The 27,833-nt window shown below is 37.4% G+C and overlaps 1 protein-coding gene across 2 annotated transcripts; it reads right to left on the reverse strand.

Moving 5' to 3' along the window:
- Positions 1-1,068: 1,068 nt before the first annotated feature.
- Positions 1,069-27,757, reverse strand: LOC136874275 (twisted gastrulation protein homolog 1-A). 2 transcript variants are annotated; one of them, XM_067147900.2, is made up of 5 exons: positions 27,618-27,757; positions 26,627-26,846; positions 15,472-15,684; positions 11,632-11,833; positions 1,069-1,498 (listed from the first exon to the last, which is right to left on the reverse strand). In XM_067147900.2, exons 2-5 carry the CDS (start codon positions 26,838-26,840, stop codon positions 1,381-1,383), a joined length of 747 nt encoding a protein of 248 aa, XP_067004001.1. In that variant the 5' UTR covers positions 26,841-26,846; positions 27,618-27,757; the 3' UTR covers positions 1,069-1,380. The 2 variants fall into 2 exon arrangements, with proteins under 2 accessions (XP_067004001.1, XP_067004002.1); XM_067147901.2 differs by having other exon boundaries at positions 27,408-27,756.
- Positions 27,758-27,833: the final 76 nt, after the last annotated feature.

Genomic DNA, 27,833 nt, shown 5'->3' on the forward strand with positions numbered 1-27,833 from the left:
CACTGTTTAGACTCAAGTCGGGAACAAAATTATTTTTAAAAGGTTCAAAAAGACGGGACCTCGTATGCTCTTGATTGCAGTGCACGGCTCAAAGAGAATGACAAAGCATGGTTGATGCGACTGACGAGAGATAGCAGTGAATGTGACGTCACTTAGAATGCCGACACGCCGGTAGCAAGGCAGGGAAGTTGGCAGCGCAAGGCGATAATTCAAATGAACGCAGTGATCAGGTTTACTGTGTGGTAGGCCTATTGCTGAACTGACAGACACAAATGACTGGCCATTAAGTTCTTTTGTATCAATATTTAATTATATGATAACACGATACCCTTTCTTCTACGGGATCGAGTATGAAGTGAGACAAATCTTCGTAGCAAGTTTTTACGGCCGTATGCCCTTCCTGACATCAACCTCACCAGAGGAATTAATAAGATGTAACGAATGGCGTGATATGAGTAACTAAAACGGACTTTTATACGTACCGTAGGCCTAAAATTCGTGTTTACCATTTTTTGTCTTTTTACGTTTAGAAACACTGCCTACCGACGAAAATAGCTAGTATAACTTAAATACATTCTAAGTTTGTTAAATATTAGTATAGAATGTTTACACGTACAATTTATAGCTCTTTATAACCTAGAAGTCATGTTTGCTACACAAAATTTTGATGTTATCGCATGTTGGATCCCCCTTTATTATTTTTGGCTGTAAAAGTGGGGGGAAAAAAGGGGTCTAATACACGAGTAAATACGGTATATATTTGATAAGTAGTGTGATAAAAAACTGCCATTTATATACAATAACTACAGTATATGAAACTAGTGTCACCTATGTCTTTTTAATTAGCTCTAGAACTTGTAAAGTAGCAAATTTTAAACCATAGTCAAAATCTTGTCTAGTCTGATGTAGAATGACTCTTTTTAATGCACTTTTATGGTATTTGTAGATCTAAAAGTGATATTTGACACTAGAATTTTACCTGCATTACCAATTGTTATTTAAATACATTTTGATGGAACACATTTCAAAGTGTGAATTCCACTTATAATTCTGCAGTAGAGAAATAAATATTATTACAACATAATCATCTTTATTATATAAAAATATAAAAAGATTGTGAATTACTATACATGTGTCTGAAAGCCGACTCCTATAGAAAATGAGATACAATAGTTTTTCTTTGTATATTGAAGGAAGACTCATGCTACAGAAAAATATTGCAGCAAGCACTATGATAATAGCTGCATGTATTCTAAAAGAAAGGCTAGAAGATACAACTAAATTACACATAATTATTTTTATAGTTCATCATAATATAGTATCCTCTCTGAATTCAGATTCATTCCAGCTATTCAGGTGAAAAGTATGTATTCTGACAAATTACTTTAATGTCTGCTCATTGGGAAGATACTCTTCCTTGCTGCTGTCGTACACATAAGAAGGGCTGCTTTCTTCTTCATACAGAAGGTCCTTAGCAGCAAAAGGACAATTTGTACACCTGTAAGTTAATTGGTGGTTATTAGCATCCCATAATCATTAAAAAAAATAGCACTACAGTGACAGAACAAGAAATACAAAGCCTATTCAAGAAACAACTTAATTTTTAAAATACTATAGTAACATAATGTCACTGATATTGCAACGTCTGACTTAGTAGCACACTGACTTTTACTTCAAATAAGGGAAAGTTATTACATATACATATAAAATTATTTGACAAGTGCATGTGTCAAATGCAGGGCTAGGAGTGATTCAGAACTGTTAACAGATGACAACCTCTGTTCAGAGCTGATGTGACTGTTATCTGAGGACGCATGTGTTGCACAACTTAATGAAGTAGAATGTTCTAATCTTCATTTCAAGAGTTCAAGGAGGAGCAAACAAATACAACATTAGTAGGATTATGTCATAACATTCTCCAAAAAAAAAAAATCTGAATATGTTAAATCTTCAAGGGGCATGATACCTGTCTGTTATCATCATTGCCTTTTCACCAAGGTGGTCATGCTTCAAATTCTGGTCAGTGCATATGAGATTCTTCAAATGTGAGACTAGAGTGACATTTCTATGGTTCAGATTCCAGTAAAACTGGAGGTCCTGTGGCTATAATCACAATACCAACAGTCGGTAAAACTGTATGCTTACTTTTATTTTTGGCAAGCTCTGAAATTCGTTCCACAGTTCCTGACATAGGACACCTCAGAGATTAATAGATAAGTAAAATTAAAAATCCACCTTTTCAATAATAAATGTTATAATTTGTTTAGTTTAATATTAGTATTGAAAAGGTAGATTTTTAATTTTACTTATCTATTCAATACGGACTTAAAAATGAAATTCTTAAATTTAAACCTCAGAGATTCACATTTCACCTATCAGGAACTTGTCATATGTAAATGAGGATGAGAACTCTGTGAAAACGAGTGGAATGAGAAAATCTTAAAGATGAGGAAGGACAACTGGTAAATGCTGGAATTATCTTGAAGCCCTGAAACACTGGACAGACATTGACAAATGAATGCAGATCAAAATGTGGAGAAACAACAACTCGAGCTCACGCTCTGCCGCTGACTTCTATTTCCTAATGTGAAATTCACTCTGAAAGGTCAGTAATTTTACTTGATTGAAGCAAAGATAGATCTTTGTGTGATACCCAAAAATGCCAACCTGGTCCGCTACCAGAAATAGAAACAGCACTGAGAACAGTATATGGAGGAAAAGAGTACAGTGAATGATATAAAGCTATTATATTTTACAGCTCGAGCTTATATTTTAATATCTCTCATACATAAACTATTAGAGCTCCCTTTATTTACTTTCCTTCTTGAGCAAAAATGTTTATATTACCAAGGAAGCTGAGGAGACACCAGTATTTTAATAATACATCCGAGGGGCTAGAGTGAGAATCTTAAGGTAAACAAAATATAAATTAGGTCTAGAGGCATACAAAGTCTGAAGTTTCAAGTGACTAAATCAACACAGGAAGCTGCCTCTATCCCACTGCTGATTAAATTTGTCAACTTATTATCATGACAACTTAATGTATGTCCAACACTTGACCCTCTTCTCTATGGGATCAAGTATGAAATAAGATAAAGCTTCATAGCAAGTTTGTACAACCAGATGCCCTTCCTGATGTCTTTTTTTGCTTTACGTCGCACATGACACAGATAGGTCTTATGGCGACGATGGGATAGAAAAGGCCTAGGAGTGGGAAGGAAGCGGCCGTTGCCTTAAAGTACAGCCCCAGCGCTTGCCTGGTGTGAAAATGAGAAACCACGGAAAACTAAGGCTGCCGACAGTGGGGTTCGAACCCACTATCTTCCGGATGCAAGCTCACAGCTGTGCGACCCTAACCGCACATCCAAGTCAACCGGTCTTCCTGATGTTAACCTCATAGAGGAGTTAATGAGCTGAAATGAATGATGTGATATACACTATTATAGTAGGAAGGGAGAGGTGAAACCCAGTGCCAGCATATAGCCTACTCCTCTCGAATAGTACCAAGGGGTCTTCTCAAAGCTTAATGTCTCCATCCGACGTACAAACCACCATCAACGGCGTCATATGCCCTCACTATATGAACACTGCAGAGAGGTTTGAAATTAAATCCAGGCTTTTGGCATGCAATCTAGTGATCAGAAATTGTATACCACCACCTCTCCTAACCCTGCCAACCAACATTCTGATGGTGACAAATTTTCAACGAACAGGACTCGAACCAGAAAACCATGGTGTCACACTGTATAGATTTGACACCTTAACAATCATGGCTCCCAGACAATGACATATCAAAACATTTGGCAACAAATGGTTAATGCCTTCTGAAACAACATTATTGAAGACTATAATATTATAACCACCAAATCTGGCCACAGCAGTCAAGAAAAACTGCTAGAATGACCAATTAATAAAGAGAAACTTTATGTTGATTGTTTCTTGTTTGCTTAGATCCATATATCTTCTACACTACCAAGCTTAATTCATCTGATTCCACTCTAATGATTATTTAAAGACCTTAATCAATCACAGCCTTTCAGTTTTTATCTGTGTTATTTATATATGTTACGGGGATATTGTGGTTTATAGAGATGAAAGAAGGTGCGGGCATGAATGGGAGGATATACGAAAATCAAGAGATTGATTTAAAACTTTAAAATTGGCAGTTTTATTTTCTTTCTTAATCTTTCCTTTTTTTCTTTTAAACTTTATACTTTGCCAAGCAAATAACAATCAGGTACAATAACACTTTTATTAGAGAGGTCTAGAATAATCAGATAACAATAATTTTACAATATGAGCTTGGAACTCCCTAATTACAAATGTTACTTTAGCACTACTGTTCCATTCAATCAACAGTCAAGGAGACAGATCTCCCAATTATTTACATCAGTGGAAGAGCTTCTTTGCTCTACAAATTCACATTTCAGTAGACTATTCTTGAAATTTACAAGTTCCAAGCCTATCCAGGCACAACCTACATTTAACAACATTAAACAGTATTCACTGTCTTAACTGCTCAACAGTCTGATATCTTTAACATGAAATGAATGTTGTTAACTGTAACAGGGGTAACGAGTACCCATTCACCCATTCTACTTGGCCTTTGGCAAAAACAAAAGGTTAAAGTTACTGGCCGCAAATCAAAATGGTGAGGAAGCAAACACTTGCGCTCCTTGAAATTTACCAGAAATGCTTAAAACCATATTTGGGCTTATGGCCCGACGTTACAGAGGCTAAACCTATACTACGGAGGTGACTAGATGGAAAAGAAATATTTAAGTTACAGAAATTACAAGATAGATTTTAAAGGTTACAAAATCATAGATCAAGTTGAGAGGGAATACAAAAGGGTACCTCACTCTCTATTCCCTGATTTTGGTTAAGTTCTTTCGACTTGTTTGAAATTTACATTTAAAGTTTGAAATTTACATTTGAGAAAATAAAAGTTACATTACTAAAGATTTGAAACCTTCCCCTCGAGCTAACTTTCAAATTTAAAGTTAAAAACTTCATGATTGTTCCGTATTGAATAGAGAAATATATCTACAATATTAACCCTCAGCGGATGACTGTCGGGCATTTCCCGACATCCCAATTTCCTGTTCTGGATGTTTGTCGGGACCCGCCCCCTGTTTCTGCGGTAAATATATACGCGGGTAAAGCAATTATGCGTGCTGCTGCTATCTATAGTTATTGTATAGAACCTTTAGGAATGTCACAGCCTTCTAGATGCGTTAAAACTTTGTTTTACAAGTTTTACAGGTAAATAAAGAACGAGCTGTTGTTTACATTAATCAGCTGTGAAAATGGCGGCGCACAAACAAGGTAATGCTACTTCATCTGATATAGCTCGTTTTTTAGATGAAATTGACAGCAGTGATGACAAATTATCAGTTATGGACAGTGAGTTTGTTTCTGAGAGTGATGATGACAATTCTAGTAAAACAGAAATAGTTGAAAGCGAGAATAAAAGCAACATAAATAGTAGTGAACCAGACAATGGTTGGAGAGTTTATCGCCCAGCTGATCCGAACTTTGTAAAGAAACCACACACTTTGATTAGTGGTTTCCCACGTCTCAGAGGTAAGAAACCATCTACTCCCGTTGATTTTTTTTACACTATTTTTTACGGAAGAATTGGTACAACAAATTTTTGATGAGACTAACTGCTATACTAGAGAAAAAATACAAATGAATGCTTCGAGAAGTACCACACGGAGAAGAAATATAAATAGGAAAGGGGCAGATTGTCTTTCAACTACATGTTTTTTGCTTATAGTGTGTATCTAGAGTGATTAATTCATAATGTTGTGAGTCAGACTTTGTATCTTCATTATACCTTTATTGTAACTATACGGCTTTTTCGAAGGAAAAAAAACACGACTAGTGCAGGACTACACAAGGAAGAAAAATCTGCCCGCAAAGGGTTAAATAGAAGGAAGGATCCACCTTTCAATACTCTTTTATTAAGTTGAACCAAATAGAAGTTACAACCTGTTCATTTGGGACCGGTTTCAACATATTTGAAGTGTCATCATCAGCCAATTAGCAAAGCAGTGCAAAAATTAAGCCATAAAGATCTAAAAACACATAACACAATGATCACAGACAAAAAGAGTATGTAGAAAAATTAACACTATTTCGTGCCGAAGCAATTCCAGTTGATGTTCATAACACAATGATCACAGTCAAAAGATTAAAAAGAACAACACTATTTCATGCCGAAACAAATTCAGTTGAAGTTCATAAGCAGGTCTAGTACAATCTTGTTGTGCCGCATTCACATATGAAGACGTACGAAGATGTTGTATTTGAGGTCAATAATGAGTTAAAGGACTTGTTCTAAGATGAAAACTTGAAGGATAACTCGTTATGAAATTGAACTTGTGATATGCAGTTATGTATAGTTGTTGCCTGCCTAGCAAGGCCTTCTGATATGGTTCAGACATTAAAAAGAATGGGAACGGAATGGGTAGCAAGAAGGGAATTAGAAAGAGAAGTTAAGGGAAAGAGACCAGTTGGAAGACTGAGAAGAAGGTGGATGGATCAGATTTGGAAGGACATTAGAGAAGCTGGATTGGATGTGGCAGAAGTAATGGAGCAGGAAAAGTGGAAAGACAGAAAGGAATGGAGGAGGCTTGTTAACCACACTCAAGCGACTGGAGTGGGACATTGATGATGATGATGATGATGATTTGATCATTTTCAACCACCTTAGCCTGGGTCTCCATTGTTCACTTCGGTATCCTTCCTTCTATGTCCAAACCATCTTGTCATAAAGCTTTTCAACTCAAGATTCTTGACAGGTTCAATCTTGGCTCAGTCCAGTGGTATTTGAAGATGCTCAAGTATGTCAACCGTGAGTATCGTTAGATTTAATAGCACGTAAAAGAATCTTGTGGGACAAAATTCTGGCACCAGTGTCTCCAAAAAAAACGTAAAAATAGTTAGTGGGATATAGAAATCAATATTGTTATTATTATTATTAGGCTATGTCTACTCACGCCCTCCCCCCTGCTTTGTGTCGACTGTTTTCTCTTCCTTCTTATATTCTCTAAACTTCATGAAAATAAATAATTGTACTATAAATCACAATTAAATTACAGTACATTCTCAATATTATCCAGTGCTCTTTTTCTGGGAAAAAAGGTGCTGCTACTCACCATGTAGGTGCTATTACAGCAACTTCTACACTTCCGGCATAAACTACAATATAGGCCTACCCTTGTCGTCACCATCCATTCCTTTCTCTTGCAGAAGCCATTTTTTCTGCAAAAGTGTCCAACAGCCAGTCATTATTAAAATCTGTTTCCTTTTGACCGTGTGAATCTTCGGTCTTGGTTTAGTGATCTTCCTCACCACATGTATTTTCAGTAATAGTTTTGTGTTTTACAAAATCACAAATACATTTGAGAATTTCTACTTTTGCACCCTTCCTTCTTTTGCTCTCTGACATAAAGTAATTACTTATTTTACTCCATTTTGAACAGCTATTGCAATGGTTTAATGTACAGTAGATTAATTCAAAACTCACGTGAACATCTGAATGTTGCAGAGTGGATATAGAACTGATAGTCTGACACTGGAAACAATCGGAAAGTGAACAAAACTTCATGTTTCCAGCTGCGTTAGCAATCTATGAAGCCTATGAAACATGTTAGTATAGTACCAACTTGCGAGAATCAAAACTGAAAATTCAATTTGTGAACACAGTACCATCCGCTGGAATATGTATAATAAATTTCTATGTCGATAAATTGCAGCTCTTTAAAAAAAAAAAAACTTGGGAAGAGAAGGTGCTGGTACTGTGTACCAGCAGAAAAAACAATCTCTCATATTACCTCTGCAAATTATAAACATGTATCTGCATTGTCTTGCCTATCAAAGAAGCCTTGAAGATAATTGATTTCTAGGACAGGTCTCCTAGTAAATAGCAATAATCACCTAATAAATCATTCAGTCTTCAGTCAAGAAAAGTAAGTGCACCCATCCTTTACCACCTTTCTATACAGCAGGCAACTGAATTCCTGTTTTAGCCAGAAATTTTATTCTAACTGAGGATATGTACTTGCCACTATACATATCCCACAGAAAAAACAAATACAAGCTGTTTTCCTTCTTGAAATTGTTTCCTTGGCCAAGTGTTCAATTTCCATGACAGCCATAGATCTCTGCCCATGTATTCTAAACTAAAAGATTTCACAACTGCGAACTAGTTCATACTTATACTATGTTCTACAATGCTGACATCCAGCGATAACAATTTCAAGGAATTAAACTTCACCTTCTTAAATGCCATTCTTACATCTTGTGCCAGAAGATTAAGTAGCTTTCACATTTGGTAGTCCAGTTGTCTAATCCAGAGTGCTTGTCAGTCTACAAAGTCATTTCACAGCACCAGACTCAGCCTTTCGACTGATGAAAATAAGTAAAGTCTGCTATAGCGAGTACAGTGTATAGCAAGAATCCCGCTATAACTACAATTTTTTTCTGTCCCTTGAAAATTCCTATATTAAACTGTGTATTATTCCTCTGTTACAGCAAGGACCATACCACTGATGCATTCATTATTATAAGTGAAACACGTGCTTTTTTTTTTTTTTTTTTGTTATCAATATTTATGCACTCCAGCGATTATATTGAATGCGATCAATCATCTTCGGTATTGTTTTCTCGCTATGTGCAATAGCGAGCACTCTCATCAACATTCAAAGGCAATGATAAAGATGTTGATTTCCATAGGGAGCCTGAAATATTTGTTCCGAATGAGTAAATTTATAACACCAATATAGTTGGTCGGTTATTGGACATTATAAATTTTCCAGCTAACTCATTCCTGGTTGCCAACATTTCGCCCCAGTGTGCTAAGTTGGGCTCATCAGTTGGTAAGTAGTACACCTATCAAGACGCATGTCTAGTGCATACCATGGAGGCCACTGCGTAGACTACTTGGAGCCACCGGTAGTGCCAATGCACTATGAGAGACTGTCTCATTTTAAAAAAATTGATGCCTGCCTGGCTATCAGATTATAAAGATGCGAATTCCCACAGGTAACCTGAAATATTTGTTCTGAATGAGTAAAAGTCGATTAGTAGTACCCATTAACTGCTGTTCTGTAAAGAAAATTCGTAATGACGACGGACTGACTAAAGTGATCCTATGTGGTCATAAAAGAAAAAGAAGAAGAAGAAGAATATGTTTTCATAATAAATGCGTACCAATGTTAACTCGTTAGAAATAAAGGCTGAAGTAAACGATCGCTTAATTTTAATGTTATATACTGAAATTAAGTAAGAATGTGATACATCTCAAGATATGGCAAAGTGCATCACTGATTTCAGAGGTCAGTTTATATTTATTCGCGCCTGGTTAAATTTTAGCCAGCCCCACGGTGTACGGGTAGCGTGCCTGCCTCTTACCCAGGTTCAATTCCCAGTCAGGCCAGAGATTTTTACCTGGACCTGAAGGCTGGTTCGAGATCCACTCAGCCTACGTGATTACAATTGAGGAGCTACCTGACGGTGAGATAGCAGCCCCTCTATAGCAAGTAAATATTTTGCCATTATTAATTCTTGCTATAATGGACCTCTACTGTATAAAAGGTTAAATATTTCTTGTTTCTATGGTTTTATTCAATTGCGTGTGTGAATCTTCTGCATCCCTCTAGAAGTAAGCTTTTCTTAAGCTCTGTTTTTCTTGTCCACTGATTTACTGCTTGTATTCTACCACCTCCGATGATTACATTAACTTGATTTACAGTTTTTTTTAAATATCACAAGCTACTGCCAATACCAGTGAAAGAACTGTAGTAATGACTGGTCTTTACATTAAATTTGTTAGTTTTTCTGATACAACCTGTAAATGATGTCCATCAGTAGAGGTTTAGGTACCTCATCATGCATATCAATGTGCACAGTGAAGGGCATCATGTGATGCAGATTTCAAGAAACCCTGTAATTCTTCAAGCCAAAAGAAAAAAATACCACCACAAATAGAGACAATATAACAATTTGGTATGACAATCGATTATGCTGCCCACATAAAACAGCAATATTTGCTTCTAAAGCTACCAGAATGAAATTCACTGGCTTACATAAAGGAAGGCCTCTGGAGTAGGCTACTGCAGATAAAGAAGTTCTACAATTTCTGCACAATGGAAAAGTAAATGAACTGCAAGTGTGTAGTGATGAAGTTACATGTAAATCTAATTCACTGGCGAATCACTTAACACACTAAAGCACTCTTTTTTAAGACAAGGCATGGCTGGGTGGATCTCTCTATGTAGCATTCTGGTGTATCTTGAAGATGCCATAATACAATGTGCCAGAAGGTTCTAAAAGATTATGAAGAAAAGTTGTGATAAATGATCAATTTGATGGAGCAAATTGGCAGTAAGGACAGGAGTCTAATTTGGCTGCATATGCCCCAAAACTATACCACTGAAGTAAAACGTTGGGGTGTGAGAAGCAACAAGTCACAGTGATGCTGTTACCATACTGGCCCTTCGTGCAAGGCACCCCGGGTTCGATTCCCGGCTGGGTCAAGGATTTTAACCTTTATCAATCAATTCCGATGGCTCCAGGAGTGCAGGTCGTGTATAAAGCATCAGCTCGAAAGATCTGCACCAGGCCTGTCTGAAGGCCACAGGCCATTATTACATTAATATCAATTACAGTGGATGGATGCATGCTTCCTCCATACATTATATTCAAGGAGAAAACCTTTAACATTTTCTTCACTAACAGATATCTTTCCTTAAATGACATCATTAAACAAAACCAAGTGAAAGGCTGGATGACAAAAGTGATGGACCCATTGCAAACTTCGTGAAGTCAACCAGCCTGGTCCAGACACATTCCAGGGTTACCTTACTAAAATCGTGAAGAAGAAAAACACTTCTTGAATGCCAAACTTTTACAGTAGTCTTTCTGGGAGGAATGATTCCATTCTGCAGCCCTGGATGTAAACATTTACCAACGCTTCGAAGCAAGCATCCAGAAGCTACACATGAAGTGACTTTGTGTGCCAAACCAGAAATTAACTCAGAGAATGAAAATAAGGCACCCTGCACCCCACATTCTTGCACACAGTTTCTGCAGCTCGACGATGTGTCAACTTGACTATTTTTGAAAAGCTGTTCCACAAATATTCCATCTCGAATGCACTGGCAGCAGGAAGGATAGCAATGAAAAACAAAAACACATTCATTGATGCAGTCAAATTTTTTTATTCTTCTGATTCCCGGAGCGATAGAGGCGTCAGTAATGCTCAGAGAACTTGTCAGGGAGATTTGCAGTTAACACAGAAGAAACCCATTCCAAAACTGTCTCACTAAGCATTCAATGTGGATGAATAGTTTCAATGTCACTAGTTTCATTAGGCACAGTTACAACATAAGTTACATTTGCATGAGAATTAAATGAGTACTGTTGCATATTTACAGCATACAAAACCAGAGAAGAATGGAGAAGTTGCATAGCAGCAAGACATTGTGTAAAGCAGCAAATGTACCATATATAAGTAATACTAATGCTTCATTGTAGAATAGGACCATGACAACAATCTAAAAAGGAAAATGTGCTAATCCTTCAATACACTGCATACTAATTACTTGATAACTTAATTACCTGCTCTCACTTATGCCATAGTTGATGCATGTTGGGCCAATACATTCACAGCAACCATCATGAAACCAGCGATAGGAAGATGAACCCATTGTATGACACACCATTTTGCATTTATTCCAGGAAACACACTGGCTTATAAATAGTACAGTGCAGTTCATCATAACAATATCCTTTGTGGGAGTTAAATTGTGCTCGAAACTGTCTGCAAGCATAGAAAGTATATTTATTGTAATCTGACAAAATTTCTTATAAAGAAATGATAAAAGTCAAATCCACCTATTCAGTACACTTTATATAAACAATTATTATTAGTACATATTTCAGACCCTTTTGGGCCTCCTTCAACTAATAATCACACATAGAGTTAATTGTTTAAAATAAACATATTAAAATGTTTTATTAATAAGTCCAAACACGTACAGTACTTCAAAATCTTAAAATGTCCTATTTTTAATTAAAAATACATGTCAAAATAATGGGATGGTGAATTTTAAACATGTAGTTCAATAACATTAAAAATTAATCATTCATGAAAGCATCAAATGAAGTCATCATCAAAATTACTTGAATACCACAGAAGGTAATTAAAATACATCACTGCATTGTCCTACATAAGAGGCTTGCATTGGTGTCTCAACGGCATACTAGCTGCCAAAATCTTGGAAAGGTGTAGCAATCCAACTGATTAGCCCATTGCTACACTGGGGTGAAATGCTGATAATTTCATGATTGAAAAAGCCTAAAGAGCTTGATATTTTTAATTAAAATATAGTCTATAAGTAGTTAAACATCCTGTCAATCTAACAGTAGTACTAGAACGTTCATTTTTGAGTTACCGGTACCTAAGTTTTAAAGTCTGTGTGTAATCTTCTTTAAGAAGTAAAATGTTCCATCATTCAAATGAGATAATAAATATAAATATGTTGCCTATGTCTTGACCAATATGGAAGATTTTGAAGTATATGTCTTTGGACTTGACAAAAAAAAAAAAAAAAAATATATATGATTTAGCTGATGAAGGCCCGAAAAGGTCTGAAACATGTACTAATAATAATTGTATTGAACAGGTGTATTTGACTTTTATAATTTCTCTATAAGAAATTTTGTCATATTACAGCTGTAAGTCAATACAGAACAGATCATGAAGTTTTAAAAATATTTATTCAACTTACATATGTATATTGAATTAAGTTGGCAAGTATGAATTAATTCTACAACAAAAGGGCCATACTAGAGAGAACTATAGTGACTACATTAATACAGTGTGGCCAAGTCCATGTGGCCGCCATATTCCTCTGAACCATTCCAACAGCTGATTGTATCATGGCAAGATTAGGGGCAAAGTAAATGAATAAAATATCAATTAATTAAAAATAAACATACTGAATCTCATAACTATAATTTATATTACATATTTATTGCCTGACAAAAATGAAAAAATGATGACACTAGCAGACACATGTAATAACATCCTTCTCCATTAGGTTGACAGCATGTTGTTTACACAGATTGCATAAGCTTATTACTGATTGGCTACATACTGTACGAACATAAGTTATATGAGAAAATGTTTTATTTACAATACATGACAGCACTAGCTCACAAGTTATTCAATGCCAGATAACGCTGAATGGAAAGAAGTATGGTCTATCACCGATAACTTATAATTTATAGTTCCACCTAGTCAATAATTATCGCAATCTTTTGTTGTTGCCTAAGTACTGTACATGTTTCAAGAACCTATTGTTCTCTTCTTCAGTGGCTGTACAAGCTACCAAGCATTTCTAGGTCTTGTTTATATCATTACTTTATCTTGCCTTACAAATAACTTACAAATTGTTTATCATTCTAAATAAAATATTACAAACTAAGTCTAAGAAGCAAACTATTATATGTCAATCTAAATGAAAAATTATTGAGAATTTTTTGATGGTCTTTGTGTTCCCATTTTCAGTCTAAATGCAATAACAGATTTATTATCTACATTTTAAAATTGTTTTGTCTGAAAACAAATGGTCTTGTAAAATATTGGCATCAACTTCAATTAATGTGTGTGTGAATGTATATATTTGCAACTCCTCCTGCTGAACATTCCTATAATCCATTTTTAAGGTTGTTTTACAATCTTTCTCGACTTGAGTATGCTGTTTGTCTCTTATGTATAACTATATTTGAACTTGACCTCTGATTGTAGTTCTTGGAATCATGCAAGCCAGTTGAACATACATGTATTGAATTGAGAGGCAAGCAAATAAAGACACAGTTATGATATACTATTAAATAGCAACTGTGAGAGCCAGAAAGTTTGAAAGATTTATGTCACTCAGTGCTCCATAAAACTTGCCAACTTCATCCTCATCTTCTCCCTCAGACAATTCTCGTCCTAATTCCTCCAAATGCTAAATCTACCCACATTATTCACTCATTTACAGTATGTACCTAACAGAAACTGTTGCATGTTATACTATTCTTGACAAACAATCCTACCCCACACTAACACCTCTTAAGAACACTTTATAAGCTATCTCTTCCTAGTTATCACCCCTTACCTGAATTTCATTAACTCCTAACACATCCAGGTGCATACTCTTTGCTGACTGGGCCAGTTCTTTCTTTCATCCGTAAGCCCCATTAATATTGATAGCTCCCCTTTGAATTCCAATTAGTTACAATTGGTAGTTCACCAAGTTGCTTCAAGGAGTCTCTCGCCTGTCAAATTGAAGTAGGACTCTGTTACTCCCATAGGTCCAAGGTTTGCTCTGAGCTCAGTAAATTCTGTGAAGCAGGATTGTTACCCTACCTGCACACAGTTCCAGTGAGAGTCTGTCCGCTTATGGGTTAGGAACCACTTGTGGATTGTATAATCCTAGCCATGTGAGCACAAGGATGGCCATGACCCAGAATATGTCTGAGATGCCCACTCCTAATCCATAGGCCTAATAACTGGTAGCCTGATTCTCAGGACCACTTACTACGTCACTCAGCCATTGCCATGTTTCAAGAACTAGGACGTAACTACAGTAACTAAAAATAACAACAGAAGGAAGCTAACGAACCTACATTTGGTGGGTGATATAGTAATTTTCGCAAAAACTGGAAAAGAACTTGAGAGTATGGTTAAATGGTCTTTGTCGGGAGACCAAGAATGGTGACCTAGGAAAGAATCTGGAGAACACAAAATTGATGACAAATAGAGAAGAGTCTATAATATCTGTGAATAATGTCACCTTGAAATACTTTATGTATCAAGTTATGCATAGAAATAAAAAGAACTGGACTAACTTGAAATAATTTTTGGAGCCTTATCTTAATGGATACTACCCCAAAGCTTATCTTAATGAAAGACAAAAGAATACTGGTACCCTGTCAATGTACAAAGGAAAGAAAAATTCCCTTGGCGTCGCTTCATAATAGAACAAGAAACATTAATCTGAAAGCCAAAACAAAGATGAAGGGTTTTGTGTTACAGGCCCAACGGTGAAATGGAGATGGGGAGGGCATGTTCATAGACCAACAATATAAGGTGGGCATATTCTACAAATGTGCAGGATCTAAAAATGGGGAAATGCAACCTAGAGAGACCAATGGACAACACAATAGAAACATCTGGAAACTTTTAGAAGAAAGGAGTTCAACTTCATTGTATAATCTTTGCTGCCTGACTTATAAACCTTCTGAGAGATGAAAACCAATTTTAACTAAAAATTGACTCGTCTATACTGGCTTAATGGGCGAGTGATTATAGAGCCAACACTGCCTGACGAAGGTCTTTGCCATTCAAAAGATCTTATAGACTATTCTAATTTACTAGAATACTGAAATTTACAGGAAATATCTTACATGGATGTCCATGATACTTTAATTCTTTATTCAGTTTCACATGGAATGGAGTAGCATCTAAATCAATGGGGTATGTATGTGAAACCCATCTTTCCAAAGGATCAGGTTCTTCCGTCAGAGCATTGAAGAGACGAGGTATTGGTTCTGGAAAGTCCTCAACATGACTCTTCTTGCTGAGGGAGTTGTCGGTTTCATTGTGCCTCGGGCACATTTCTGTGGAACAAGAAAGTGAGAACAATGAAATTATACAGACTTCAAAAGAAATTAACTTTTCAAAAAATGAATACCATCTTTGAATATCTAATATCTTCAATCAATGTACATTCAAATGAATTGGTCAGTACGGAATTGTCCCTTTTAGGATTTCCATGTAGGTAGGTACATACATACATACATACATACATACATACATACATACATACATACATACATACATACATACATACATACATACATACATAATCATTATAGACTGTTATGCCTTTCAACATTCAGTCTGCAAGCCTCTGTGAATTTACTAAATGTCGCCACAATCCTCTATTTGCAACTAGTGCTGTGGCCTGATTTAGTCCTATACCTCTTATCTTTACATCGTTAGAAACCGAGTGTAACCATTGTCATCTTGGTCACCCTCTACTTCTCTTACCCTCCATAGCAGAGTCCATTATTCTCCTAGGTAACCTATCTTCCTCCATACACCTCACATGACCCCACTACCGAAGCCGGTTTATGCGTACAGCTTCATCCATCGAGTTCATTCCTAAATAAGCCTTTATTTCCTCATCCTGAGTACCCTCCTGCCATTGTTCCCACCTGTTTGTACCAGCAATCATTCTCGCTACTTTCATGTCTGTTATTTCTAACTTATGAATAAGATATCCTGAGTCCACCCAGCTTTCGCTCCCGTAAAGCAAAGTTGGTCTGAAAACAGACCAATATAAAGATAGTTTCGTCCGGGAGCTGACTTCCTTCTTGCAGAATACTGTTGATCGCAACTGCAAGCTAACTGTATTCGCTTTACTACACCTTGATTCAATCTCACTTATTATATTACCATCCTGGAAGAACACACAACCTAAATACTTGAAATTATCTACCTGTTCTAGCTTTGTATCACCAATCTGACATTTAATTCTGTTGAATTTCTTACCTATTGACATCAATTTAGTCTTCGAAAGGCTAATTTTCATACCATACTCACTGCACCTATTTTCAAGTTCCAAGATATTAGACTACAAGCTTTCGGTACAATCTGCCATTAAGACCAAGTCGTCAGCATAAGTCAGACTGCTTACTACATTTCCACCTTCTGAATCCCTCCCTGCCAATTTATACCTTTCAGCAGATGACCCATGTAAACTACAAACAGCAAAGGTGAAAAATTACAGCCTGGTCTCATTCTACCATCAATTCTCACTGAAGCCCAATTGTCAACATAAATGCCTTTGATTGATTTTAATAATCTACCTTTAATTCCATAGTCCCCCAGTATGGCGAACATCTTTTCTCTCGGTACCCTGTCATATGCTTTCTCTAAATCTACAAAACATAAACACAACAGCCTATTCCTCTCGTAGCATTTTTCAATTACCTGCCGCATACTGAAAATCTGATCCTGACAGCCCCTCTGTGGTCTGAAACTACACTGGTTTTCATCCAACTTCCTCTCAACTACTGATCGCACCCTCCCTTCCAAGATGCCAGTGAATACTTTGCCTGGTATACTAATCAATGAGGTACCTCGATAGTTGTTGCATTCCTTCCTGTTCCCTTGCTTATAGATAGGTGCAATTACTGCTTTTGTCCAATCTGAAGGTACCTCACCAACACTCCATGCTAATCTTACTACTCTATGAAGCCATTTCATCCCTGCCTTCTCACTATACTTCACCATTTCAGGTCAAATTTCATCTATTTTTGCTGCTTTATGACAATGGAGTTTATTTACCATCCTTTCCACTTCCTCAAGTGTAATTTCACCAACATCATTTTCCTCCTCCTCATGAACTTGGCTGTTCGCAACACCACCAGGAAGATTTCCTTTTACGTTGAGAAGATGTTCAAAATATTCCCTCCACCTCTCTAATGACTCCCTGGGATCTATTACGAGTTCACCTGAATTACTCAGAACACTGTTCATTTCTTTTTTCCCTCCCTTCCCTTCTTTATTGCTGTCCAGAAAGGTTTCCCTGCTGCTTGACCTAGCCTTTCTAGGTTATTACCAAAATCTTCCCACGACTTCTTTTTGGATTCAACAACTATTTGTTTCGCTCTGTTTCTTTCATCTAGGTACAATTCCCTGTCTGCCTCGGTCCTTGTTTGGAGCCATTTCTGATAAGCCTTCTTTTTACGTTTACAAGCTGCTTTCACTTCATCATTCCACCAAGATGTTCGCCTTTTCCCATCTTTACACACAGTTGTTCCTAGGCATTCCCTTGCTGTTTCTACTACAGCATCCCTGTATGCCACCCATTCTCTTTCTATATCCTGAACCTGCTTACTGTCTACTGTTCGAAACTTCTCACTAATCATATCCATGTACTTCTGTCTAGTTTCCTTGTCCTGGAAATTTTCTACCCTTATTCGTTTGCAGACAGATTTCACTTTCTCTATCCTAGGCCTAGAGATACTTAGTTCACTACAGATCAGATAGTGGTCTGTATCATCGAAAAATCCCCAGAAAACTCGTACATTCCTAACAGATTTCCTGAATTTGAAGTCAGTTAAGATATAGTCTATTATGGATCTGGTACCCCTAGCCTCCCATGTGTAGCGGTGAATAGTCTTATGCTTGAAGATGTATTCGTAACTGCTAAACCCATACTAGCACAGAAGTCCAGCAAACGCTTCCCATTCCCATTAGCTTCCGTATCTTCCCCACATTTATCACCACCCTTTCGTATCCTTCAGTTCTATTGTCAACTCTTGCATTGAAATCACCCATACTATCCTATCCTTGCTGTTGACCCTGACCACGATGTCACTCAATGCTTCATAAAACTTGTCAACTTCATCCTCATCTCACATGGTGAATACACTGAGACAGTTCTCGTCCTAATTCCTCCAACTGACAAATCTACCCACATCATTCGCTCATTTACGTGCCTAACAGAAACTATGTTGCATGCAATGGTATTCCTGATGAAGTTGGATGCCCTTCCCTTTCTAACACCCGTCAAGTACACTTTATAATCTCCTATCTCTTCCTCGTTATCTCCCCTTACCCAAATATCACTTACTCCTAGCACATCCAGATGCATCCTCTTTACTGACTCAGCTAGTTCTACTTTCTTTCTTCCATAAGTCCCATTAATATTGATAGCTCCCCATCGAATTCCATTTTGTTCGCCAAGTTTTTCCAAGGAGTCCCTCGCCTGTCAAATGGGAGTGGGACTCCGTTACTCTCATAGGTCCGAGGCTTGCTTAAAATGTTCTGAGCTCGGTAAATTCATGAAGCAGGATGCTACCCTAACACATAGTCCAAGTGAGGATCTCTCCTCTAACGGGTTATGGACCACCGGTGGATTGAATAGTCCTAGCCACCTGAGCACAAGGAGGGCCATGACTCAGAATATGTCCGAGATGCCCATTCCATAGCAACTGGTATCCCAACTCTCAGGACCACTTACTAGACCACTCAGCCGTTGCCCATGGTTCACGAACTAGGATGTGACTACAGTAACCCACACCATGAACCATTCCATGTAGGTATGGCATATTAAATTACTCAGGATGAGTCTTACTGTGGTCAAAAAACTATACAAGGCTGCTTCTTTTGGCAGAAATATAACATTTCTTCACTCTATATTAACCTTTTCCGGTCCAACATCGAGGTCACCTCGACATTATGTTTCGTTCTACTTGAGAAGTTATTTATTGAAGTTCTTTGACCTGATTGAGGTCGGTCGATATCCGTGGAGTTAATAGAGCATATTTTTTGTGCACAAAAGAAGCTGTTGTGTTATCTCCATGGATATAATACGAGATATATAAATGTAGCCGTGTGTCGTCATGGTTACCCGCGGCCTGTCAGCTGTGTTTACATTGAGTAGTGCCACACGTGTTGTACTAGGCATGTTTATATGTGAATGCGAATTGTCTCAGTTGAATTTGCGATATAAAATTTGCAAATGTGAATGAAGAAGAAATACATATGCACGTTTATGTAGATAGCAGTAACAATGATTATTTATTTGAATTAGACAAAGAGTTTAGAGAACTATCAAGTGAAGTTGAAGAACTCCAGCATTGCAAGTAAAATTTCATCGACTGGACCTGTGCATAAAAAAGCGCGGAATGATCCCAGGCCATCATATGCTGTTTCTGAAGATTCAGAAGAGGAAGTTCCAGTGACTGCTGCGACAGCAAGAACACACGCGATGGTAATGGGCCAGGGTGGATGAGGGGATGCGGCACACGGCAATGATTATGCTTCTCATGTCAGTGTTGATAATTTAAGTAACAGGGATATTGAACATACTTCCGCAGACACAAATGGGAATGCAAGCAACAATAGTGTTTACCGGAATGTAACATTTCATGATAGTGAGCCTCCTAGACTAAGTTATTCATCAGGTCAGAAAACTACACGACCGTCTAGCTGCATCAATCTACTTAAGTTTCTTATGTTATTTTTCACTCCTGCACTGATGACGAAAATTGTTATGGAAACTAATTCCTATGCAATAGAATATACGATAATTATCATAATAATAATAATAATAATATAATTATAATTACTAATAAAAGTTCTGAGTTTAAACTGACTAGGTAAAATGTGCAAAATTAATTTGGACCAGATTGTTGGAAAATGTGACAGAAAATTGGACTGCAAAGGGTTAAAGAGAAATAAAATCAAGCTCAGGACTTAGTTCCTTTCCCAACTGCTCAAAAGCAATCTGCTTGAGGGCAGCAAGCACACTTTTGTACAGGATAATGTATTATCATCAATAAAATATCACTGTAGGACTTCAAAAAGGCCTACAATTCTGTAGAAATGGAAACAATGATTCATATCCTAGAAGAAATGGATCTAGATAGGAAGACAAAGAACTCATTAAACAGACAGTGACCGGCACAACATCCAAGGTCAAGTTCAGAGGGATCCTATCAGAATCTTTTGGGATTCAGACAGGGATATGGGCTATCTCCCCTTTTATTCAACTGTGTTCTTGACAAAGTGATTAGAGAGTGGCGCCGCAAAATTCAAGGAATAGGCGGTATACAAATGGGACGCAAGAATAAAGGAAATGGAGTTGACTGTTCAGCCTTTGCGGATGACATTGCGGTTCTGTCAGAGTCAATAGAAGACGCACAGAATCAAATTGCCCAACTCCAGGAAGAAGCAAGTAAGGCAGGCCTACGGATCTCCTTTGAGAAGACACAAAACATGACCAACATCAAAACAGCACCCAGGTGGATGACAGTTGAGAGAGAGAGAGAGAGAGAGAGAGAAAGGATTCAGAAAGTGGAGAAATTCAAATATCTGGGGGAGTGGATAGACAATAACCTGTCAGAAAGAGAGGCACTGTTATCAAGAATCAACAAGATGAACTTGGCATATAAACTAACTATGAACACTTACAGCAAGAATATCTCGATCAATGCAAAACTCAAAACTCTGAGGCTTTATATGCAGCTGGAAGTTTGAACCTAATAAAAACAGGATTGGTCAAGAAGTTGGAACTAGTGGAGAGAAAGATTCTGAGGAAGATACTGGGACCCCAATGAACAGAGGAAGGAACATACAGAGAGAAAGGAAACCAAGAATTATATCTCAAGATGGAAAAGATCTCAGATACTATCTGGAAGTGGATATGTACATATCTACAGAATGAACCCAGATAGCCTGACCAATCAGATAATAAGATTTTCTGAGACCATAAAAACTACAGTACGCTGGTACCAGGAGGTGAAGAAGGACCTGGAAGAAATGGGAATACAAGGAATGGAAATTTAGCAACAGGGATGCTTGAAAGTCGAGGATCAAGGCCACGAAAAGGTTTCAAGAAAAAGTTCAATCCCATACCCAAGCGCCATGGATAGAAGAAAGGAGCAGACTGTAGAGTGAAAGGATGAAGGAGTACTGGACGGGGATTAAAGCCCAGAAACAGATGAAGCTGAATTCGAATTAACGTAATCCATAGTCAGCCAAAACTAAAGAAGAAGAAAACATCACTGTAAGTCTTTCCATGTTCCTGCATAGTTATTGGTTCTATTCTTTCAAATAGCTTCGTGTTCATTTAGAGGATTTGAAGTAAAGATGTCTCCTAAAAGAAAAAGTATTATGTGAAGAATTTCAGAAGGCAGAAAAATTTCGGTCATCATCATGTAAAGAGTTGGATATAAGGATGATGTCCGAGAGGAGGAGGTTACCAATACAGGCAAAGTACCAAAATTTATATATGATGAAGATATTTGCCAAAATATACAAAATTTGAAAGCTAGAAAAGCAGCTGGGATTGATAAGATTTCAGGGGATATATAAAAGGCAATGGGTTCGAATATTGTGCCGTATCTGAAATATTTATCTGATTACTGTCTGTGTGAAGGAGCTATACCAAATGAATGGAGAGTTGCTATAGTATCCCCAGTGTACAAGGTCAAACATAAAGTGGTTAATTACTGGCCAGTCAGCTTGACATGTTGCATGTAAGCTCTGGGAAAGCATTCTTTCTAATTATATTGGACGTGTTTGCAAAATTAGTAACTAGTTTGAGAGAAGGCAGTTCAGGTTTAGGAAATGTTATTCCAGTGAGGCTCAACTTCTAGGATATAGCAGTTATTTTAGATTCAGGAAGTCAAATGAACTGTAATGCTATTGATCTATCCAAGGCTTTTGATGGGGTAGATCATGGGGGACTGCTAATAAAAATGAGGGCTATTGGACTAGACAAAAGAATGGTTGAATGGGTGGCTAATTTACAGAAAGTAGAACTCAGAGAATTAGAGTAGGTGAAGCATTATACGATCCTGTAATGATCAAGAGGGGCATCCCGCACAGCAGTATTACTGGACATTTATGTTCTCTTACGTATACCCTATATACAGTAGAACCCCGTTTAATGATACAGATGTAGATTCCATAGGGAATCTGAAATATTTGTCCCGAATGAGTAAATTGGAGTAGCTTATGCAGTGGCCTCCACGGTATGCATTAGCCATGCGTCTTGGTAGGTGTGCTAGGTACCAACTGATGAGCCCAACCTAGCACACGGGGGCAAAACGCTGGCAACCAGGAATGAGTTAGCTGGAAAATTTATAATGTCGAACCCCATTTATTTATCCCTTTTTTTTTTTTCGGATGACACATGGTAAATATTTTCGGAAGTTAAATGTCAAAATAAAAATGCATAAACTCTGATAAGCAAATATGCATACTGTATACTAACATTAAAATGTTTACATAATGTCACTCATTGTATAAAATCAGTGATTTTCTTCTGAATTTTCTTGCTGCAGTGCTGTCGTGGAGCTATGTCACACCACCGTTTAATCAACAATACATCAGCTGGTATAGATTCATCGCTTTGTTCAACAAAGTGCAAAGCAATCTGAAATAATGAAACATTTTTTGTTAGTACTGAAATGAATACTGTATACAGAAATTTTATTACAGTACTGTAATTAAAGCTTGTGGTACTGTATTTTAATAAAAATTTGAAATCAATCTTGCCTCCAATGTATTAAATCCAGCATCTAATGTAACTCGATTATCAGAACTGCTATTGTCAAGGTCAGAGTCGTCTGCATACTCTTAAGGACGAATAATACAGTAATAATAATAAGAATAATAATTCCTGCATGTTCAAGAAAAAATGTATCATAGAACGAACTAGAGGGTAAGAAACTGTTTTATTTTATGCTACACGTGCATTTTGGCATAAGTCATAATATAAAAATAGGGTTTACCTAGTAGCTCTCAGCACATATAGCAAGAGAATTACTAATATCGACGGCTAAAAACGAGAGGGTAAAAACAAAATATTAAAACAATTTTGCCAGAGCATTTCGGTTAAGCTGGGTTCCGGTTAAGCGGGGTTCTACTGTATATGATATTAGTAAAGAACTGGTACAACAGATAAGGCTTTCTGCAAATTATATTATACTGTACAAAATAACAAATAAGTTACAGGATTGTGAGCGACTGCAAAAAGACTTCAATAATGTTGTGAAAAGACAACATCAGACAATGGGATGGTAAACGGGATGAAAAATGAGGTTGTAAGTTTCACCAAGAGAAAATGTACTCTCAGTTTTAATAACTGTGTTGATGGAGTGAAAATACCTCACAGTGATCATTTTAAGTACATAGGTGGCAATATAGGGAAAGAACTTCATTGGGAAAATCACATTAACGAGGTTGTAAATAAAGGTTACAGATCTCTTTATATGGTTATGAGGGTACTGAGTGGTTGTAGTACGGATATGCCAGCCCCGCGGTGTAGGGGTAGCGTGCTTGCCTCTTACTCGGAGGCCCCGGGTTCAAACTCCGGCAAGGCCAGGGACTTTCGCCTGGATCTGACGGCTGGTTCGAGGTCCACTCAGCCTACGTGATTGGAATTGAGAAGCTATCTGATGGCAAGATAGCGGACCCGGTCTAGAAAGCCAAGACTAATGGCAGAGACGATTTGTCGTGCTGACCACACATCAGCTTGTAATCTGCAGGCCTTCGGACTGAGCAGAGTCACTTGGTAGGCCAAGGCCCTTCATGGGCTGTTGTGCCATAGGGTTTGGTTTTATGTAGTAAGGTTGTAAAAGGGAGGGCATACAAGTCTCTGGTAAGACCCCAGTTACAGTATAATATATGCGACCCACACCAAGATTACTTGGTACGAGAACTGGAAAAAATTTATAGGAAAACAGCACGGTTTGTTCTGGGTGATTTCTGCCAAAAGAGTACTGTTGCAATTTTTGGGCTGGGAAGACTTGGGAATAAGGAGATAAGCTGCTCGATTAAGTGGTACATTCAAAGCTGCAATTGGAGAGTTGGCAGGGTATGACATTAGTAGACGAATAAGCTTGAGTGAGGATTTTAAAGGTAGGAAAGATCATGTGTAGATAAAGTTGGAATTCAAGAGGACAAACTGGGGCAAATATCCATTTACGGTATAAAAAGTGGAATTAGGGAATGGAATAATTTATTAAGGAAAATGTTTGATAAATTTCCCAAGTTCTTTGATGAAATAATTTAAGAAAAGGCTAGGTAAACAACTAATAGGGAATCTGTCACCTGGGCGATGGCCCTAAATACAGATCGAAAGATATCGCATATAAAATTATATTGGAAATCCTATAACTGGACAGGGTGTTAACAGCAAGTGTGGGTATGAAAGAATACCATGACATTCAATGTCTGTCTCTGTTTAATTCAGAAAGGCATATCTGACAGGAAAAGTCCCTATTAATCACATAAGCTCTTAAATAACTTTCATAAATTGGTGAGCTATGATATATGTGTATATTTTTATTCAAAACTGAATAGAATAGTGAATACAATTTGGACATTCAAAATATAAAAGTAGCTAAATCTTTAAAATAATGATCACCTCAATGGAGCCCTTGTTATGCACAGGCTTACAGTACATCCTCTTTCAGTAAAGCATGTAGGGCTAAATGTATAAATTTTTCAGATCAATTAGTAACATTTTCACAACGGAAAATAGTATTTAAGGCATAAAAGGAAAAAATAATACTTTACAAGAGAGGATCGAAGTCCATATTTTCTTCAAATCTTACTTATTCCACAATATTTTATCCTCAGCATTTAAAAAAAAAGACAGTTTGTGAAACAAAAAAACAAGAAAAAAGGGTAGCGGAAGAGTATTTCAACAGAAAAATTGTTTAGATCTCCTCCTGTAAAATGAGAAAAAGTAACTTTTTTTCTTCACTAAAAAAAGGACCCTGTGACACAAAGGGCCCATTTTTGTGCTTTGGCTTGCTAAGATAACTGCAGGCCAGGTTGTGGCCTGCAAATATTGGAGAGCACAACGTGGTCGGCATGACTACCTCTCCTCAGTCGAATTGCTTGGCATTTTTAACTGTGTTTGCTGCCTCTCTTATCACATAGTTCCCCAGTAGGTCTCAACAGACTGAGTGAAACCTGTCCCAGCTCCCAGTTAAGAATTAAAATTCCAGAAATCAAATCCAGGGCCTTTGGGTAAGAGGAAGGCATGCTACCCCTACACCATGGGGTAAACCAACTAAAAACTCTTTATTATCACAAGAACTACTCTGAGGACAGAGATGCAAGCCTTAATGCTTTTACTCATTATAGCAAAAGATACTTGTATATGAAATGTAAAATGAACAAACAAAAACAAGGGTAGGCAGCCAGGAATGAGGGTGACAATATTCACAAGAATAAACACAATGAGTCTGATGAAAATGGAGCAATAGAAATCAAGAGACAAGAACAAACATGAAAAAAAAAAAAAAAGATTAGGAATAAATCCACATCTTCATACATCGCTGCCTTCATATATGAGGGTTCTCTCCTCATCAATCCTAATCAATTCATTACAGTCCGATTCCCGGCAAGGTCAGGAATTTTAAACATAATTGGTTAATTCCGCTGACACTGGGGCTGGGTGTATGTGTCGTCTTCATCATCATTTCATCCCCATCATGATGAGCAGGTCACCTGTGGGTGTCAAATAAAAAACGCCTGCATCTGGCGAGCCGAACTTATCCTCGGACACTCCCGGCACTAAAAGCCATAGGGCCTAGCCTACACCATTTCAATTCATTACAGATACAGGCATCTACACTTACTGAAAAGACTATTCTGACAGATGTCAAGTCTTTATGTGAGAAGTATAGGATGCAAAAACCAGATAATCACAGGAAAAGGGGAAGAGAGGAAAAGAAAGAAGTTTCATACAGGTGGTAGACGACAACAAACACAGAAAGATAAATGGAAACCATCAGGTTAACACATGCGATGGAAAAAAAAAAAAAAAGTAGTACAACCAGAAGCATTCACACAGGCAATGTAGCAATTAATGCTGCAGCATTCTGTAGAATGTTTAAAAGATACCACCTGAGAAAATTTATTATCAGTTGTTAGCAGCTTAAACATACATCTCAATCACAGCATTAAATCTTCCCCTTCCCATATCAGGCCTACCCTGAATCATTTTTGTTGCATACTAACCAACACAAGAACAGCATTCAGTGTACAAATGATTAAGACAGTTGAAACATTCTTTGCAGCATGAGCAGGTACTTAGATCACATTTGCATGACTGGGTTAGCATGCATTTGCTCACAACACTTGCACACAGAGCCTCGTTGCAGCACTCAGCTGGTATCAGAATCAACACTATTACAGCAACAGCTGTCAGAATAACTGCTGCAAGTGGTTGCATTGTTACCTGAAACAACAGATTATGACAGGGTCATTAGTAATGATTCGGTACATTATAAAGTACGCGAACCTCTTTTTTTTTTGAGCCCAAGTTCCCATTCATTACTATGGAGCTCAGGGATCAAGAAAATGTTTGCGTACTATACATTATTTTATTAATAACATAAAGCAAAGCAGAATGACTACTAACAAATATATGTAACAAAATTCCGACAGTCTTAGCAGTGAATGTAGGGGGGGGCAATCAGTTGTTCAGACTAAGACATACAGTAATACATGTCATATATAGCCTATCATGTATCAATACGTCTATCTCATATACATAAATAGAACTAAATTACAGAAAACGCCCCTGTAAGAGGAGGTACCAAAATTTCGTCAAGTTCTTCGATTCTTCCACGGTAACTATCTTAAATCTCTTTGCAATGTTTATTAAGTCCATCATTTACACAGCAAATGTTTAAAAATACAAGGTAACTTCACCAAAAGCATTAGATACCGTACTGTATCGTATGATAACAATGACAGTCCAAGATAAAAAATTTCCATTTTTTATATTTTTTTTTACCTTATAACTTGATATATAGAACAGTCTACAATGTAACGAAAAGTGGAAAACAGCAAACCCCGCCCGATTCACTCAACACGCATGTTCAAAACTTGCACAAACTTCGTGACGCACACTCAGAAGAATAATTCTCACTGCGAACTCTGAATTATACGCTGTCCAGTGCGTTAAGAGTCGAATATAATGCTTTAGTAAGGGCAGTCATTTTACCTGATATTCTGTAAATAAGCTGCTAGTTAAACTTTCATTAGCACTGTCTATATTCGATCAACCACCGTACACCATTCAGTCACACGGGACAATAATTCATTCCTCGCGAAAATATTGTCACCGGAGTGGGAGAAAATGAGAATGGGAAGCAAGAGAAGAGAGAGAGAGAGAGAGAGAGTGGGGGGGGGGGAGAGAAGTGTCCGCCCACTTGTACTG

This window comes from Anabrus simplex, chromosome 5 (assembly GCF_040414725.1).
Source record: "Anabrus simplex isolate iqAnaSimp1 chromosome 5, ASM4041472v1, whole genome shotgun sequence".
In the NCBI taxonomy this organism is placed as follows: domain Eukaryota; kingdom Metazoa; phylum Arthropoda; class Insecta; order Orthoptera; family Tettigoniidae; genus Anabrus; species Anabrus simplex.